The 18284-nt window shown below is 38.5% G+C and overlaps 1 protein-coding gene across 1 annotated transcript; it reads right to left on the bottom strand.

Annotated features, from left to right (window-relative positions):
• Window positions 1-233: 233 nt before the first annotated feature.
• Window positions 234-9300, bottom strand: LOC100888872. The gene is made up of 8 exons (XM_003727619.3): window positions 8427-9300; window positions 7737-7826; window positions 6786-6963; window positions 5307-5737; window positions 4240-4307; window positions 3150-3355; window positions 2606-2853; window positions 234-1682 (listed from the first exon to the last, which is right to left on the bottom strand). Exons 1-8 carry the CDS (start codon window positions 9023-9025, stop codon window positions 1052-1054), a joined length of 2451 nt encoding a protein of 816 aa, XP_003727667.2. The 5' UTR covers window positions 9026-9300; the 3' UTR covers window positions 234-1051.
• Window positions 9301-18284: the final 8984 nt, after the last annotated feature.

The following is an 18284-nucleotide window of genomic DNA, read 5'->3' as shown; positions in this document are numbered from 1 at the left end:
TAAGCGCTTTACGAATATACTATTACCCTGGTCATTGGATTCAGTGCTTGCCCGCATACACTGTGTGCACAATCTCCACTCCCTGGGGAGCATTCCAGCCAGGCGTTGCATGACGCTCAAAAACTGTTTGAACAACAATGACGGTCGCATTCTACCGGGTAACACCTGGGTGGAGAGTAGCAAGTGCAGGTTAATATCTTGCCTAAGGATATTAGTGCCATGTCGGGATTCGAACCCTCGACCTTCGCATCTCCATTCAAGCGCCTTAAACCATTCGACCACGACACTCCCTGTAACACTGTCGCCATGAGATGGCGTTGGTAACAACTTAACAGCAATGCAAATATTGAGGTACATAGACAGGTCAATGCCACATTATTTTGAAGATGTCCTTATCTCGTCTCTTTTGTCACTAATTATCTTTAAAGAATTGTATTCCCAATCGGCAGAGGTTCTCCACTTCCATTTGAATTTCAGACATCTCTGTCATCTGTTTCTCACACAAAATATTGGGCTTTTTTAACATAACTGTGAATTTTTTATATTTATATTGTATTTCAAACAAAATGTATTCATTATACATGTACTGTACAAGGTGAAAACATAAAACAGTGCAGAATAGAAATTTTAAAAATTTCCACGATTTAAATCTCTGTACATGATATTGTTAATATAACTCAGAGACATTGTAAAAGGAACAAGCACTGTATACAGAAAGATGTATATGGGACTACACAAACATGTGGCATAAAAATGAGGCCCTCATTTAAAAGCTGTCACTTGTCATATTGTCATATTGAGAACATGAAGGCATTTGAAGAACCATGCTTTTCAGTGAACATTTTTTTTCTCTGATGTTCTTCCACATTTGCATAATAACAATGAAAATGCTCACAAATTACTTTTCACCTCTCCCCAGAACTCAACCTTCTCTTTAATTGCTTCGAACACGCGCCTGGCAAGTTCGGTGGAAACCGGTATATTCAGGAACAGTCATTTTGTTTTTCTCTGTACAAATGAACAAGTCTTGTCACCTATATCTGACATGCATCTAATTATCAGCAGATGATCCAGTGGTACTTTCTTCGTCAAAGCTCACGCGCGACCCATTGCAATCCAATCCCTGCATGCTACTTCTCTTGTTGAGTCTCGGTGAAAACGTGGCCGACCCCGGGAATTGATAGAGGCTTGCTGACATCTTAGCAGAATCCAAACTACGCCGGGGCTTCATCACAGGCGAATCTAAGACGCGTTGACGAAAGGCATCTGGTGTATGTATGGTCACGCGTCTTGTTAGATCTCCTCCGTTCATTTCCATGTGATGTCGCTGGTGTGGTGCCAAAGAGAACGGGGTGGGTGGGACCATCAGCTGTCTGGGTGCACCTCCCAATTCTTCGGCATTTAGAGGCCCTCCTATCCCCCGTTGGACCTTCGAGTGACTCGTAGTATCTCGATCATCGGCTTCCGTGCTCATTTCATCATCTAGAGAAGAGGAGCTAGCTGTCTGATGTTGCTCCAATTGCTTAGATTGTGTTCCTTTACCTCCTGACTTTGCCGTATCACTCACAATTATCTGAGGAGAATCTAGCAACCATAGCGGCGAGTGATAAAGCTTGATGGCCTGTTTTTTCGCTGGTATCTTAGTGGCATCCATCGCAAACAAAGGATTCCGCAGCATATACCTAAAAATAAGTTAAACGATATGCTCATAATTGGCACCAAGAATGAGGTCGACGTCTCTTAAATCATATTAGTGATGATAGCGAATCAGTTCTATCCAAGATGCCGAAAATACGAACAAATCTTCATTAAATACCTACCAGGGGCGGATCCAGGAATTTCTTCCCGGGGGGGGGGGCACATGGGGGGGGGCACCCGGGGGGTAAGAGAACATATATATATTTTTTGTTTTAGTCCCCAAAAAATCGCAACTACTACTAAATAAGCGGGAGGGGGGGGGGGAAGAGGAAACTTTTTTTCTTTTTTGGGGTCACGACATTTGTTAATTTGACATTTTGCTCCGTTGGGGGGGGGGGAGGTCATTTTTTTTAGGTCAGCCATTGGTATATTTCTTTTCTTTTTTTCTTTTTTTAATAATTTTTTTTCAATAATTTTTTTTAATTAATTTTTCGGGCCGGGGGGGAGCACGTGCCCCCTGTGCCCCCTTGATCCGTCCCTGCCTACATAGCAGTGCATGCAAACTTACAGATTGTTAAAATGTACTAGATGTCGTCACAACTATGATGCTTCTTGTGATAACAAAAACAAAGAAACAAAAGCACATTTCGTTTGGTGTCGCCTTTGATGTGGCCTAATATTGCTTCTGTATTGGACGAGTTGGAAAAAAACAGCACTGTCTTGTCTATAGGGAGATGATATGGTATTGGTATGACACATGGTCTCGCGGTACTTGCTCCGCAGTTTTGTGTTGCTGTAAGAACCACCCAATTCCTAACTTTAATCCTGGACCCAACATTGTACCTATACCAAACCCTCGACCCTGTCTAAACTTGATCGCTTTTAATCGATTTTTTGACCAAATAAAATCCTACATTACTCCCCCCCCCCCCCCCTCTCCCTTTAAAAACAAGGATCACTTGCTTACTTGTCAGGATCTCGTCTGTCATCTACAAGATTCGCGATCGCGCGTTTCCGGAAATCTCCATCGCAGCCTAGTCCGAGACCCCCGAATGAGTTACCAGCCAGCGATCGACTGCTACGAGCTCTAGGTTTGGCTGATAGTTCTGCATCGCTATTTGCTCTATCGGCTGTGCTTAGAGATGGAAGGAATCCACAACTCTCATGAAGGGCACCTTCATGGCCTGCACCAGCAAGGTTAGTTGCAGATGACACCTGGAACAAATAGGAACAGAAGGTGCTGTTAAGTGGATGTAATAATTATCACATTTAGTGTTTGTAGCGAAAGGGCATTAAGGAAAAGGAAAAGGATATTTGTTTTCTTCATGTATGTCCTTATCGCTCCTCTTGTATTAAAAGATACATATGGCAAATTCGTGAATCAACACTAAAATTAATTTCAGTGTAAACATAAAACTAAAAGGAACCTCAAAGAAAGCTATTGTTTAAAATGTTGTTGGCGCTTTTTATCAACAGACATGTATACACATAATGACGTGGAATATACTCACCTTCCAGTGTAGGTCGTGTCCTAGGGTGTTAGGGTGGAGACCGTCGTTCGGTCCTACTCGCACGTTTGCAAACGATCTTGTCATATGCGATGGTTGATGATGACCAGGTACTACGCCAAGGTGAACAGGATAGTGTTGTAAGATTGGTAAACCAAATCTTCTCTGGCCAGTCATGTGAGCATTGAGCGAGTGTGTGGATGAAAAAGCTGCCAAATGAAGAAGGAAAAAAGTAGATCATTTGGACACGTCGAAACACTAACCTGTAGTGGATCTGGGAGAGGGGCATAAGCCCCTATCAGCTGTAACGAGTTGTTATATTGCAATAGTCAGAATGCAGATCGAATACATTAGTTGCTGCTATGTCGTTTAGAAAATGTATGCTTTCTCCGACCTGGCAATACATAATGTATGCATTCTAACCTTTGGAATGCATTAACTCGCCAACAGCTGAAAGTAACCATAGGAATTTGGCATAAAACTATGCGTTGAATTTGACAAAATAACAATCATGATGCGCGCCAGCCTACTCCTCTAGAATAGGGACTTTTAGATTCGCACGAAGACAATGGGGATTGCTACGATCGACGTCCTTTTAATGCACTGCCTTGAATGGACGTCACATGTATCAGTCCACGCAAATCTAAAAGTCCCTATTGACTGGGTCAAGACAGAGAAAGCAAGACCATCTCTGTTTTCTCTAATGCCGTGTTAGGTCTTTTTTTGTTGAAGAAAGATGTCGTTATGACTTTAACCGGGAGACCTGTGATCCATAGTCCGACGACGTATACCTAGACCATGAATCCTCTTACTTGTTTTTATTTGTTTCGATCGGCCAACGCTAAGTGGTGAGGATACGTCTTATCAGCGTATAATGATGATAATCAACATTTGCCCAATGTGAGGTAAATGGGTACCTGGTAGGATTATTCCTTGAATTTGCACTGTGCGCTGATAACGGCTGCCGGAGCTAAAGCTAGGGTAATAATTTCCGAAGCTCTTTGGAAGCGCATAGGGACGTTTAAAAAGTGATATGCGCTATACAAGAACAGAATATTATTATTATTATTGTGTTATAGAATATAGTAGATACCTTCTCTGTCTCTATATTCTGCAAGCAGATGGTGTTCCTCTGGAAACGTGTTAGCTCCTTGTAGCATTCTGTTCCGAGGGAGAAAAAAGTAAAATACATCCAAGAACAAATGTCACATGATGATTCCTTTTTATTTCTTACTCCAAGGTTTTCTGTACGCCTATACTGCAGCTGAGTGACCGACGACGGATAGTCAACCTGTTCGAAACGTCGAGCCACTCCCGCCACCCATCCTCTCCAATTGGCACTATAGTTCTCCTTAGAACTATATGCTAAGAAAGATAACCAACAGTCTTTTTCAAGACTACACCAACAGTCCTTTTCAGAACTACACACCCTCAAGAAAGATTACCGAGAGTCCTTTTTCAGGACTCCTCAATCTTCCCTCTCTCTCCCACATGGTGCATCCGCAAGCCTACTGTATATAATTATATCCATTTAATATTTACACTTATATTACAATATCGTAATTTCTGACTCCATTTCCTTGCGATTTGCAAACTAACGCTGCAAGCACAGCATCTCTCTAATTCTTTTAGACGGAGTATTGCCACTTATTTTGTGCTAGGAATTTGTATGGTTATCTGCGTACGTGAAAATGTGCGAGAGGGGGTGCAAAAGGTTCGTAAATATGAGGCGTTGGGTGTCAACACAAACTTAACAAATATAAAGCCTTCTCTTTTGCGTTTGGATTCAACGAAAAATATTCATAAAATAGCACTAACTATTATAAATATTTTGCCATTATAATATTGTCCAACATTTATGTTTTATTGCTTGTAGAGTTTTTCAAATTACTGTTTTAAATCAATTGCCCTGATACACAACCTGTCTGGACACATAGGCCCGAATTCGCAAAGGAGGTTTGTAGACAAACCTAGGTTTATGTGCGTCATATGAAGCATTTCGATGCGTTTCAGACCAAGGTTCAGCTTGGTCTGAAACGCATCGAAACGCGTCATATGACGCACATAAACCTAGGTTTGTCTACAAACCTCCTTTGTGAATTCGGGCCACAACGTCTGGGTATACTTTAACCAGTTTATGTTAAAGATGTTTGCACTTACGCTGCTACTTCAGCATCCCTGAAAGCCTTAGCAAAAGGGTTGTTCTGTATCTTGAGCTGAGTGATATGGTCGTTCTGATATGCCGTCACAGCAACAAACGATGTCTCCGAGAATGATATAGATGTCATCTGATCAACACGAGGATCAGGCGAGCTGCTCGTCATCGTTGACGACGTCGATCCTCCTGAATGCCTCAATCCTGTCGAAGTCGATGCCGCGTCGCTGGATGATGGCTCTGAAGATCGATGATCTTGTTGCATGTGCATCCACGTCGAAGGTGACGATGATGTCGACATTGAATTAGATGTTGGAGATGGTTCAGACATTGAGTCTTTCTCTACTTTGATGTCGCCATGAGGTGATTTGTTGGATATAAGTCGTTCAATGAACAGCCGCGGAGTGTACTCGTGCATCGAATGGAGAACGATTTGCTAAAATGTTTTTTTTTTAAATCACAATTCAAACAACATTAAGATCTAATCAACACAACAATGTTTCGAAAGTTTTAGAAATGACGCCTTAAGACTCGTTTAGATTTGAAGCGGCATTTAAACTATTCTAATAAGAATAAAAGCCGAATCGACTTCAATTCGTAGACAATCGCCCTCCTGGTTTAATGTCACTATACGATTCTGAGCCGATTTAGCTTTTACCCCTCAAAAGAAACATGAAATCCCATGAAATGTAGATTTTATTAATCATATGACTATTCTGAACCTTGGTCATTAAGATTTTACATGTCTGAATGCACATATAAAATGCTTTCACAAATTATTCCAAATTCAGATCGTATTATAGTCGGATCGTGTAGTATGCGCTGGGCTTAAAGTGTAAGTTCATTTTTTTTCTGATTGGCAGGTCTATTGATAGGAATCTTGTATGTATACAGCCAAAAAGGTTAATCATTCACATTAACAAAATTGTTATACAAAACATACCTTTACATTTTGTATATACGAACACAATCAATTGCCTTTTTGTGCTAGCCAAAATGCATCTGATTATCAAGTTTTCATAATAGCAATATACAGTACTTGTTTTATGACTAATGAGATTTGTATGGCTTCGAAAGAAATCGTTTTCATCTGGAGGATAATTTTGAAGGGCTCGTTCCTGCTCTTAAAAACACAGGTCGAACGATAGTTAGAAGCCAGAAAGATAGATAGAGATACCTTAAAAGGTAATTGTTATTTGATATTGCGAGTAGAAGAGGCTACCAGTAGACATGATATTGCTAACTGGGGCGTGATACCTTACCATAATAGCGCCTGCGTGACTAGCCCAAGGACTTTTCTTTGAAACCAGAACCCTGGTAAGATGGTTACAATCCCGATGTTCTATCCTTGTGACGTCACAAGAGGGGGTGGCTGTGTCCCAACCCCCTTCTCCATCACACCAACCATTGACAGATTATGATTATTTTTTTTTTTTTTAATTTTAAGGAAATCGTCAGAAATCGAAAAACTGCACTCATCTTACGTTTTTTGCTTTGGTGTCCTTATTGTTGGTGATCTTGAGTTTTGCAAAGCTCACGACGTTGCTCTCCCAGAAGAGACCATGATTTGGAGATAAAGGATGTTCGTAGGGTTCGTTTGGCATCTCCGGATCAGCTTTGCCTACAGCAAGCCACTTTCCATTTATAAACTTGTAGCGACTCCTGTGGTATGTAGATAATGAGGGCATTCGCACCCAGAACAATTGGTGAGGTTTAATTATCGAAAATATTAAATCTATATCAAAATCTTACTTTTGTTATGCGTGTGGATCCAAAACTCTCACTAAATATTGAGATTCTGCATAATCGCGATCAGGATCACACTTTTGTGTTTTTTTGCATGCCCCTAATGTACACAGACTGAAATAAAACAATGAAATATGCAGACGAATGTTACTGCAAAAGGGTAACCAATAGTCGCATGAAACATGATTTCCCAAAACTTTTCTAAGGCAATTTAACACTTCTTGAATTCAAAAGACAACAACAATGATATCGTTTAGTAGAGGTGTCGAGATACTTCAATGCAATTCATGTTTCGGGGGGGGGGGTATATCTTCCTTTTTAGGGGATTCGTTGATTAAGCAATGAGCGTTACGAAGAAAACTCTTAATATGACGCCAACTTATACAAATACTTTAAATACAAAGCAGACCAAATGAAAATACCGTGTCTTTTGTACCTCCAAAAACACATATTAAGGATATAAGTTATTTAAATGCATGAGTGACTTGACCCAGGCCCAGCCCCCTATTATATTTCACCCGCTTCAGGCCTACATGATACTGAACATATCCTTCACTATTTGGTGCTATGCCTGGCAACTTTTTGGCCGTCATGAGCAACTTTTGTTGAAAACGAACGCACAAAATTAGCAGATAAGTTTACTGAATTTAACAGATCACTTTCTGTATTAATTCATTTTCACAGCTTACCTGTTATCTGATGTAATAGTAACAGAAATACGATACAGGGCATCTGGTTGTAAACCTGACAACGAGACGGCAAAACACGGAAACATCCGCCTACAAAAAGAAAGAAAAGAAGAAAAAAGATTCTTTCTCCTAGAAGAGTTTGTAACTATACTAATTTGTGCATCTCTACAGATACATTTCTTAACCAGTTATTAAACAGGCAAATAATGTAAATGGCAATTTTCCTTTTTGTCTTTCCTCCAAAAGGCATTAATTTTACTTTATTTCAAATTTCACGTAAAAAGGAGAGCCCTGGTATAGGATTTTGAAAATGTTAAGGTAAGTTTTCCTTACATTTCTTGATTGGATTTCAATATGTTTACCTGAGCTTTAGATCTCTTTTGGAACTGCCTCAATTTTTTTAATGATACACACACATATCAATTTCTGGTCAGTCACCATCTTACGTAGATCTATATTGCATTACCTTATTCATTTAAAGACAATACGTATTTTAGCGTTAATCAATAAAATAGTTAGCGAATTTGTAGTAATGCGGTTACAGATAACACCTTTGATAAAACAAAAAACATCTATCAGCATGTTACACGCCCTGTCTCAAAGTGAAAATCTGCATGGGAACTATTGTAAAAGTTGCATGAAAGTTACCTGAGATGATTACTGTAATGGTTTCTCCCTAGCACCGCTTACCTTCCCGATCTGTTGATGATCATCTCCGTCTCACATTCATGAAATTTCCTCCACATCGATGACTGCGCCAATGTGGCCGTTATCCCATTGACGGTCATGGCGATGGGATGAGAGTCATCGTCGAGATCACCTGATATCATCGGGACATCGTTGCTTAGGCAATCATCACTCACCGCCAGGGATTCTAAACGACAACTACTCCCGAAGGGGCTTGTCTGTAAAGCAACACTGGCTTCGTCTGAGCTCCTGCGAAGATTTTGTGAGCTACCGAAATTTATGTCGGTCATTGACGATGCCGAATTTAACGTTGATGTGGACGAAAAAAGGTTCGAATTTGAAGCGTTTAACCTTCTCCATGACGCCATTCGTGAATTAAGGTGAAATTCACTATCGAGTTCGAATCCCTGATTCGGATGGACCACGTAATCGCCTTCAAATCTTCCTCCGACCTCGGCATCGTGGAGGACATCCCCGAAGTCGGCTGGATGAGATGTTGGCTTTCCACTGTCCACATCGTCGATTTCTAATTTTGCACTAGATTTAGTCGATGACAAAATGGAGTCTATTGCAAAGGCTTTTGCTCGCTCTGAAAGTGACATCCCAAAGAATTGAATAAATGTATATTTCCTGGTCGAATTCAAACACCACCGCGATTGGAAATTTGTATGTAAATCGTAAGACTTATGTTAGTAGTATTTCAAGGGTTACAAAGGATGGGGTTACCCGATGAAATGTATTAACGTACAAAACATTCAAAGACTCGCAGATATGACAATAACCCAAAATCTTTTCATGAATCAGTAAAGATCCTTCTCGGTGATGAAATTGAATTTGTCTCTATGAAGCGATTTTTGTTTAAGTCGACATAGATATTTTAAAAATATAACAATGCAATAACCCGTCCTAGTGTCTCATCGTTCGTATAGGCCTAATATCGTATATACTGTCGAGTGATTTCTGTAAACAAAATTTAGAGATCTGGCATTTTACTTTGTGCTCAACCTATAGGGTTTCCTTAAAATATTCATTAACATTTTCAATTATAACATTCTGCGCATAGGATTTGCGCACTTACGTCAGCATGGAGACACGTGAAAACCTACAAAAGTTGCCTTTTATACAAGGGCCAATTTTGTTATGGTCATTATTAAAGAAACGTATAAAATGTGTGGATCCGGACATCTTCGGGTGTACAAAAACCTCATTTTTTAGGGTGTAGTTTAAGTGCTAAATAAAGATTACATTTACTATTTTTCTGGTTGCTATATCCAACTATATTATTTACAAAGTTATAATTCGTGGTTTTTACATAAGAGTAATTTGTGAGCTTTTTACAAAAGAAGGTTCTTAATCTCTCTAATCTTATATCAGTAGGAAGCATATTCCAAAAACTACTTCCAACAAACGAAACAGTTAAATTTCCTTGGTCTGTTTTGAATAAAAGAAGACGTAATTGTCGACCCGTTTTTTGTCTGGTGGAATATTCATGTTGTATCATAGTGCAATAATATTTTAAGGAATGAGATCATATACCGTTCATATCATTAAAATAAGTTCAAATAGATAATTCAATTTGAAAACATTCAGCAATTGGAGGTCATGAAACAGGGCATTAGTATGAGTACGATGTGGCTTTAAAGTTATAGCACGTAACTTTTGAGTATAAAATATACATTACAAGTTTGATTTATAAGTACTACCCTAAACCTCGATGCCATATGTTAGATGTGGCTGTATCAGAGCTTTGTACGACAGTATTAATATATATTTAGGAACAAAGTGCCATATTTTAAAGAGGATACCGACCTTTCTCTGTATGATTTCATATGTGAATTCCATGTTGAAATGTCTGTCAATGGTTATGCTAAAAAAATGTCGCATCCTCCTCTCTTAATTCTGCCCCAGATATCTTCAATCTCCCTCTAAACACATCAAGAAACACATCAAGAAACACATCAAGCGTAAGACATCCGTCGTCTATACTTTTTAAAACCGTATTCATAAGATTAATTACTGATAATTCAGTACTATACTTCTTTCTAAATCTGTACTGATGGTGATATAAAATGTCATGCGTTTCTAGGAAACTGGTCATCGAACATCAACTATGTTTTCTTTACCCAAAATTGGTATAGGAAAGAAATGGGTCTATAATTCTGTGTTTCATGTTTATAACCTTTCTTAAACAGTGGAGTGACTTTAGGCTCCAAACAGGCGAGATCTGTGTTTATGCTTTTTATGTAACCCAACATACCAGTATTAACACTAACTCCTGAAATTTGTTACATAACTGTTTTGATATACATGGTCTACGTAAGTTTAGTTCGTCCTAAAAAAAGACCCTCAAAAGTTGCTTTATAGAAAAGACACTCCTAGGAACATCGAGTCATTTAAAAAATATGTATTAGAAGAAGAATGAACAGATGTTTTGAATAAACATAGTGTGAATAATGCATACGAACATTTCAATCGTAAATTAAAATATTATCATGATACAAATATTTCTCTTGTCAGAGGAAAACGTAACTCTAACATTTCAAGATTATTAAAATACAATTATTCGCAACAGATAAATGAAATTATTTTTAACGAGGCACTTAAAAGAGATTTATGCACTAAATTCGATTACATTACAAAAATGGTCCATTGATTTTCTTTTTTAATGAAAAATAATTATCAACTCGAAAACTTTCACATCAGCAGTCGAATTATTGAATTCTCAGGGTTGATAATTGGAATGACATTCAAGATTCAAGATTCAAGATTCAAGATTCAAGATTCAAGATTCAAGATTCAAGATTCAAGATTCAAGATTCAAGATTCAAGACATACAATGGTTGCGTTTATCTAGGAAATTTTTGGCTAGAATCAGGTTTCTCAAACGTCTTTCAGGCAAATTTAGAAGTAGATAAACGCAAAGCCTTTTTCAAACGTCTTTAGATATGGGCATATCTAAAGACGCAAAAAGGTGCGTTTTGTATGTCACATACAGCCAGAATCACGTTTCAAAATGATCGATAAACGCAAAGCTGTTTTGTACCTCACATACAAATAAGACCGCCCAGGTGTTGTGTACAAGCATACGTGTGAAGTTGACCTCCGAGAAACTGTCTGCGTCCCGGGTCAAAACAGCTGGGCAGACACAAGGCCTTTATTTTGAATCGTGAAGGGTCGATAAACGCGACATCCCGCAAATCACGATCGTATAGTGGGGTACGATAGTGGGGTTCGATAGTGGGGTACGATATGTACATATCTAGTGGCAAGCCTAGATAAACGCGCTCAATGATTATCATGGACAGATAAATAATACATTAGATTTGATTAATAGCCAACCATAATTTTACCTTTTAAAAAAGCGTTGCAATTATTTCGTTATTGAATAGAGAAATAGGATTAAAAACTCTAAGCAGCTTCAGCAATTATTAAATATCAAAGGCGTATTATAAGAGGACGGAAGGGCACACCGAGTCGAGTTTATATGTGCTCCCAAATCTGCCTCTTCTGAAAGGTCTTGAAACGTAATACCGAAGATCAGAAGTTTTCTCGTTGTTTATTGTCCCTTCTAAGTATGGATATATGAAACAGATTAAGATTCAAGGAACCTTCATCAAAGAAGGAAAAGGCTTCATGTATTTCCCTATGTGCATTTGATTGCTACACCTCTGACGATTAGCGAGTAAAGGCGTTGATTTGTCCTTCTCTGCTCGTATGAAAAGGCCGATCGTGATCTCTAAATGTTATATGTTTTCACCTTGCACAGGGAGTCTTGGAGAAAAACTGCAATTTACCGACTAGATGATCATTTTACTGTACATAATATGAGTAAGTCTTTAATTTCCAGTGCGAATTCGTTCACGAACCACAGCCATAGACAATGCGTGGTGCTTGGTCGAGGCAGGGACGCTAGAGGTCCATGGTTTAGGTGTTATAAGTAGCACAGGCGCGGGCTCGCTAAATCGCATCAGACTTGTAATGGTATCGAAGGTGTTGATTGGGGCAAAGTGCGCTCATTTCGCCAAACTTCGTTACGTCATTAAGCTGTAAGACAACTCATTAAGCGATCTGGGTGGTGTTGGGAGTTAGAAAATGTACACGTTAATTCAAGGTAGATGCTTGGAAAGGTGTTTGATGGTAACGATGGAAAACAGGAAAAGTGTCATGAATATAGAGAGTGACACAAACGCTACTTCGTAGGTCATACAAGTGAGAGTTTTATTTCTATCATTATCAGTAAGTATTTGGCGTCGCCTGAGAAGGGAAAAGCAAACTGAATCACTGTGACCCTCGGATCGATCTCTTCTCCCGATATTACTGATTGGGGATGTGCAGGTTGTCCATAATGCATCAGGGTTTCCCCTACTCGTATACAAATAGTTCACTGAGTTCTTAATGTACATAGGAGAGTGGCTCTCCTCTGCACGGGGCCTCCATTTAACGTCCTATCCGAGAGACGGTGTTTTTCCACTGTAACATAGCTAGACTGTGTTTATGAAAGAGGGGAGAGGCACGTCAACAACAAACGCTGGCTTCAGTCATTCGCCTTATTTGGATTCGATGTAAACATTATTTTGATAAAGCACAATTGAACAAACTGTACTGGGCTTTTGTAGTGACCATATGATGTACTGCTGTACCGTTTGGTTGGGGATATCTGAAGCAAATCATAGTAAACTGGAAAGATTACATAAGAGGGCAGCATATAATGATATCTCGTTTTTCCTGGGAAAACCCATCTGAACAAATTGTTGAAATACTATCCTGGCCGAAAATAGATCATCTTTATTTTAGAGCATCTTGTTCTATGATTCACAAATGTTCACATAAAGCTGCACCTGAACTACTCGATGATAAGTTTATTTATATCCAAGTAGTATCATCTCGAACAACAAGGAGTACAAATAAGATTAGGGTGCCACATGCTAGTACGACTTTTTACCAGAAGTCATTTCTAGTCACACAGGTCCATCAAACTGGAATAAATTACCCGAACACATTCGATTTATAGAAAGTATGAAACCATTTAAAAGACAAACGCCAAAATGGCAAAATACATAATATATCTCTTCTTTCTCGCCTCTTTGTATTTATTTTATTATATCTTCTTCCTGTTTTCTCTTGTTTGTTTGTTATTTTTGTTTTTGTCGTTGTTGTTGTTTTTTATATCATATCCATATTACTCGTTTCGTTATTTTCTATGTTCAAATCCGTTTATTTATAACCTCATTTGCAATTTTTTTTTATTTTGACATATAGTAGTTTAATGATAACCAAAAATAAGAACAAGACCTCATGCATTAAAGTATAATGTTAAAGAGGCATGTTCCCCGTATTCCAGAGGGCGTTCAAAATACGTACCCGCTGGCGGACGGTGCTAGCTACCTATTGACACCAACAGAATACGGCTCTTACGCAGATGGCATGTTCCCAATGCCCGGACAATACCGATTATCGCATACATGTGCCGAAGTAATGCCAATCGCAGTTCGGCTCTAAGATTCGGCTGCTGTTTCCGCCCACTTTCGTGACGTCGCGATCGTCAGCGATCAGCTGGCTTGGCGAAGGCAGGCCAGGCCGCGCGTACTTTGATTGACAGCTGTATGCAAATTAGAAGTCGATCTTCGGAACCAAGATGGCGATGACTAGAGCAGCGATAACTACACTGGCGGGAACGTGCCACTTTAAACACGACAAACACTGCGAAATAAATATTATCTTCCCTTGATGAGAACAGCCTTGGCCAAAAAAAAAACCCATTACTATTACTAGACCAAATTATTGGAATAATATTAATCAAATCCTCTAAACTATAAAACAAAGCTTATGCCTACAAAAAAAACGCCTAAAACTGTCTCTGCTAAATGAATACAGGACATCGTATGCATTATACGCGGCTCCAAACTGCCTTAAATACCTACAAATGAACATATATAGACAAATAATGATAATTACATAAAAAGAATACGGATTGATCGGTCTATTCAGATCCATCAATTTTTATGGCTCTGTTACTCATAAATGGGTACCTGGTAGGAATGTATTCCTTGAAACGCTAGAGCGCCGTATGGCAGCCGTGCTAAAGCCGGGGTAATAATCGGGAGCGCCAGGAGGGTCAAATCTGACTGACATGAGCGCTATACAAGAACCCACTATTATTATTATTATTATAAAATAATCCTTATAAATTTACCCTTGTATCATCTTCTCGTCATTTTCTCTTGTCAAACACTTCCAAAATAGTTGAAATAGTATTACCTACAATAATGTTCAAAACTGTCAAATTTGTAGTTCTCTTTAATGTAACAAAACTATTGCAAATTGTATATTGTTTCCAGATGTAGTATCCTCTATTTTCTTATACAGTTCGTTTTCTTTATACGATCGAGCATGTGAGCTAAATAGATTAAATTAAATTAAATTAAATTTTAGCAATAGTTTTTCCATTTCATATTTAACAAATAATGAGAGTTCCAAAATTCAAGCAACAATCTACATGCCCGAATATCTTCATATTTGGGTGTCTGAATATCATTAATATTCGAGCTGCAAGGTGCCCGAATATACTATTTGTATTTCTAAGCTTCTAAATGTCGATGATTAATTAGCATTTGAATTAAATCAAAGTGTTCATTATGGACGCTCACTTTGCTTTATCACATAATCTATTCATTCTTGGCAACGAGATTCCCGAAAATACCCGTGTCAGGCACTGTGTTTTTTTATGACAAAGTTCTAATCTTAAAACAATCGTTTTTTCCTCCCTCGCTTAGTTTGCAAGCACAGTTATGTTGATGAGTTTGGGTGGAGCGAAATTTAATTTCTTGCCCATGGCGCTGAAATACCTAGATACGGAGATGCCTAAAGGCAGATGTGATTTTTTTGATGATAATAATCATAATATGAAAATGAAAGTCATTTGTACACTATCATTAATATATTGATGGTTATTATCACTATAGTCATCATCATTATCAATATCATGATCATCATCACTGTATAGAAAGCAATAAGATGAAATCGAATGAAATGTTACGAATATTAATACAATGACAATGTCAATGGTTGGGCTGCTTTAAGACCTTGCGATGAATCCGTAGATGTCGTAGGTAACGATATACCTATTCAGCAATCTTGGCAGCATGGATCTCAAAGGCATCTGGTCGGGTGGTAAAACCATGATGACATGGTAGATCTTTCAGAACACCTTCAGCAGTATTGATGGTAAATCGCTGCAAGATGGAGGTGATGAAGAGAAAGATCCCCATACGTGCTAGCTGCTCCCCAGGACAACCCCTTCGACATAAATGCACGAAATTTAAGATGGTATTCTCGAGTTATCAAAATCGGCATTTTATCATGTTTTCTCATATTAATTTCAAGATAAGGTAAAAAGTAAGAACATAAAGAACCACTGTAATGATAAATAAAACCTTGAATATGCTTGTTCCGTAAAAGAATAAGCCGTCTTGATGTACGTTTAGGTTTCCGTACTTCGGAGTATAGGGATTCAGTAAAGAGTGTTGATGAGCGCTGGATGACGTCAAGTTGTTTGTCATTAGTTTCTTGGACATTTTTCACTGGTACTCCTGTGGTTCTCATTTCATAACAATGGACTTATATTTTTTGTTAAGCACCAAAAGAAAAAAATAAACGATCGTTAAAGTAGCTGTGTGAAGATTTTAATAACTAACTCTCTTTTCATTATTGCAAAGGTGAAACATTGATTGGACAATTTTATCAAAAATTCAATGCATGGAAACATTGGAAGTAATGATTATTATAAATTACAAAACGCTTAAATGCAGCCCCGACATAGAACCTGAAGACTCTCCGAACACTGATGAGACGTGTGACATCTCAGGTTGGGCATGATTCGCACAAGCAGACGACATCCCATAAAGAATGAACATGATTGCAATGCTAGTATTTCTCAAATTATAATTAGTTTAGTGTATATAAATGTGCTGTTAGTTCACACCATTAAAAAAAGGATATGAAACCGATTCTGTTAACTAAAATCTTTTGTTTGTAAATACACAGGATAGGGGTTAATGAACAATCAAAGAAACCACACTTTCAAATTGAACCCCCCCCCCCCGGAATGATAGCATGGACGGCATTTGTTCCCTCTTGAAACGTCGAACATACCGCGGTGTATGCAGCTGAAAATAAATTTCAAATAGCGCCTACGGCCGTACGATGGTAGCTGCGACCATGACAATCTCAGAATATGTAGTTGTGATATATAATTTTCAAACGGAAATAGCTAATCGGTCGATTTTAGCCGTGAAACATTGTTTTATAGCCTAATTAATATATTGACCTTGAGAGGGAGCTATACAACACAAAGAGTGTATTTTTTACAATTTCATAACTTAAGACTCGATTTCAACCGTGACAACGATCACTGAATATTGTAGGATCGCATATGCTTCCAATACGTTCATTTGAACCAAATTCATGACCCCATACCAAAACTTTGTATTACCTTTAATATTTTAAATGAACCAAAGTTTGTATCCCAAAACCCTCCTCCTTTTACCGATAAAGAGTCTATTTTTATTTCATATCTTCTTCGTCTATTAAAAAAATAGTGCTGTCAAGAAAGTTATAGAAGTATGTTAGCTACTACATGTATTATAAATTCATATTTCTTTATGATACATATCTAAAGTCAATTTGGCGTTCTGTACGTCGCCAGCGTAGGTCAATATGCCGCCTGATTTAATTCAGTATAGCGCCACCTTCGGCCCAATGATCACGAGGATCGTGTTTTTGTTTTGGTGGTCTTGTTTGTTGTTTTTTGTTTTCTTTTGTTTTGTTCTGATTTTATTTGGTTTGTCTTGGGTATTTATTTTTTTTGGGGGGGGGAGGGGTTGTTTTGGGTTTTTTTTTTTTTTGGGGGGGGGGGAGGTTGGTTTGGATTGTTTTGGGTTTTTTTTCTTTTCTTTTGTGATTTAATCAGGCAAAGATAAACCTAAATACAGAGACTGAGATAGATAGGGAGGTAGATTAATAGACAGATGAAGAGAGAGTCAGGAAGAGAGCAACCAAAAAAAACAAAGGTGAATAAGGAGACAGACATTTTAAGATAGGGAACGGTAGGGAGGAACATAGAGAAAAGAGGGTGCAGATCAAAAGGGAGAGCGAATTAGAGTGGGGTGGGGCAATGGAGTAAAAAAAAAAATAATAATAAAAAACGAAGAAAAGTGTTTTGAAACGTGTCATAATTAAGTTGGTCATAAAATTATTGTTCCTGAATCTCCCATGCTCATGGTCTCTGGCCGATCCTTTATATTCCCTAAACACTTGATTCAAGCCGCCGAAGATGGCGTTATCAACGAACTCATAATTATGCTCACCAGCCCAGCCTGAGAACTTTTCTTTTCGTCGGGCGTCCGAATTTAATGATTATCGCCATCTTCGGCTGGCAGCAAGTAAGTGGGGCAGGTCGCATTGCAGGTGTGGTGGAGATCAGATTATGGACTATGTCTCTTCCACCCCTTTTACCCCCACATCATCCTGTTTGGAATAATTATATTTACCCCTTACTATTTCTGGCTTTCTGCATAAGTCTCTCTCTCTCTCTCTCTCTCTGCCTCTCTCTCTCTCTTTCTCCCCCTCGCTCTTGTTTGTATCACTTTTGTTTGTGTAGCTAACCTTTCCATCTATTTTCTGCTCCTCGCCATTCATGTTGATTGTGCTTTACGATTCTCTAAATCTACATGTAGTGAGACTAGTACATACATGTAATTTGCTTATCATCGAACTCGATAGTTACAGCATAGACCTACCGTTGGTAGGTCTATGGTTACAGCTAATTCAAACACTCTGCTTTTGATAGCTGAGACTGACAGT

The sequence above is a fragment of the Strongylocentrotus purpuratus genome, unplaced genomic scaffold (genome assembly GCF_000002235.5).
Source record: "Strongylocentrotus purpuratus isolate Spur 01 unplaced genomic scaffold, Spur_5.0 spur5_scaffold_15, whole genome shotgun sequence".
NCBI classification, from domain to species: Eukaryota; Metazoa; Echinodermata; class Echinoidea; order Camarodonta; family Strongylocentrotidae; genus Strongylocentrotus; species Strongylocentrotus purpuratus.
Note: the sequence above shows the minus strand (reverse complement) of the source record. Positions and strands in the feature narration are given on the sequence as shown.

What these genes read in the sequence shown, in the direction of transcription:
- LOC100888872 (XM_003727619.3), bottom strand. Translation starts at nt 9,025, where the DNA reads ATGTCACTTTCAGAGCGAGCAAAAGCCTTTGCAATAGACTCCATTTTG. An exon ending in ATCATCAACAGATCGGGAAG is followed by an intron (nt 7,827 to 8,426) that starts GTAAGCGGTGCT and finishes TTCTTTTTGTAG; the next exon opens with GCGGATGTTTCCGTGTTTTG. An exon ending in ACTATTACATCAGATAACAG is followed by an intron (nt 6,964 to 7,736) that starts GTAAGCTGTGAA and finishes TACATACCACAG; the next exon opens with GAGTCGCTACAAGTTTATAA.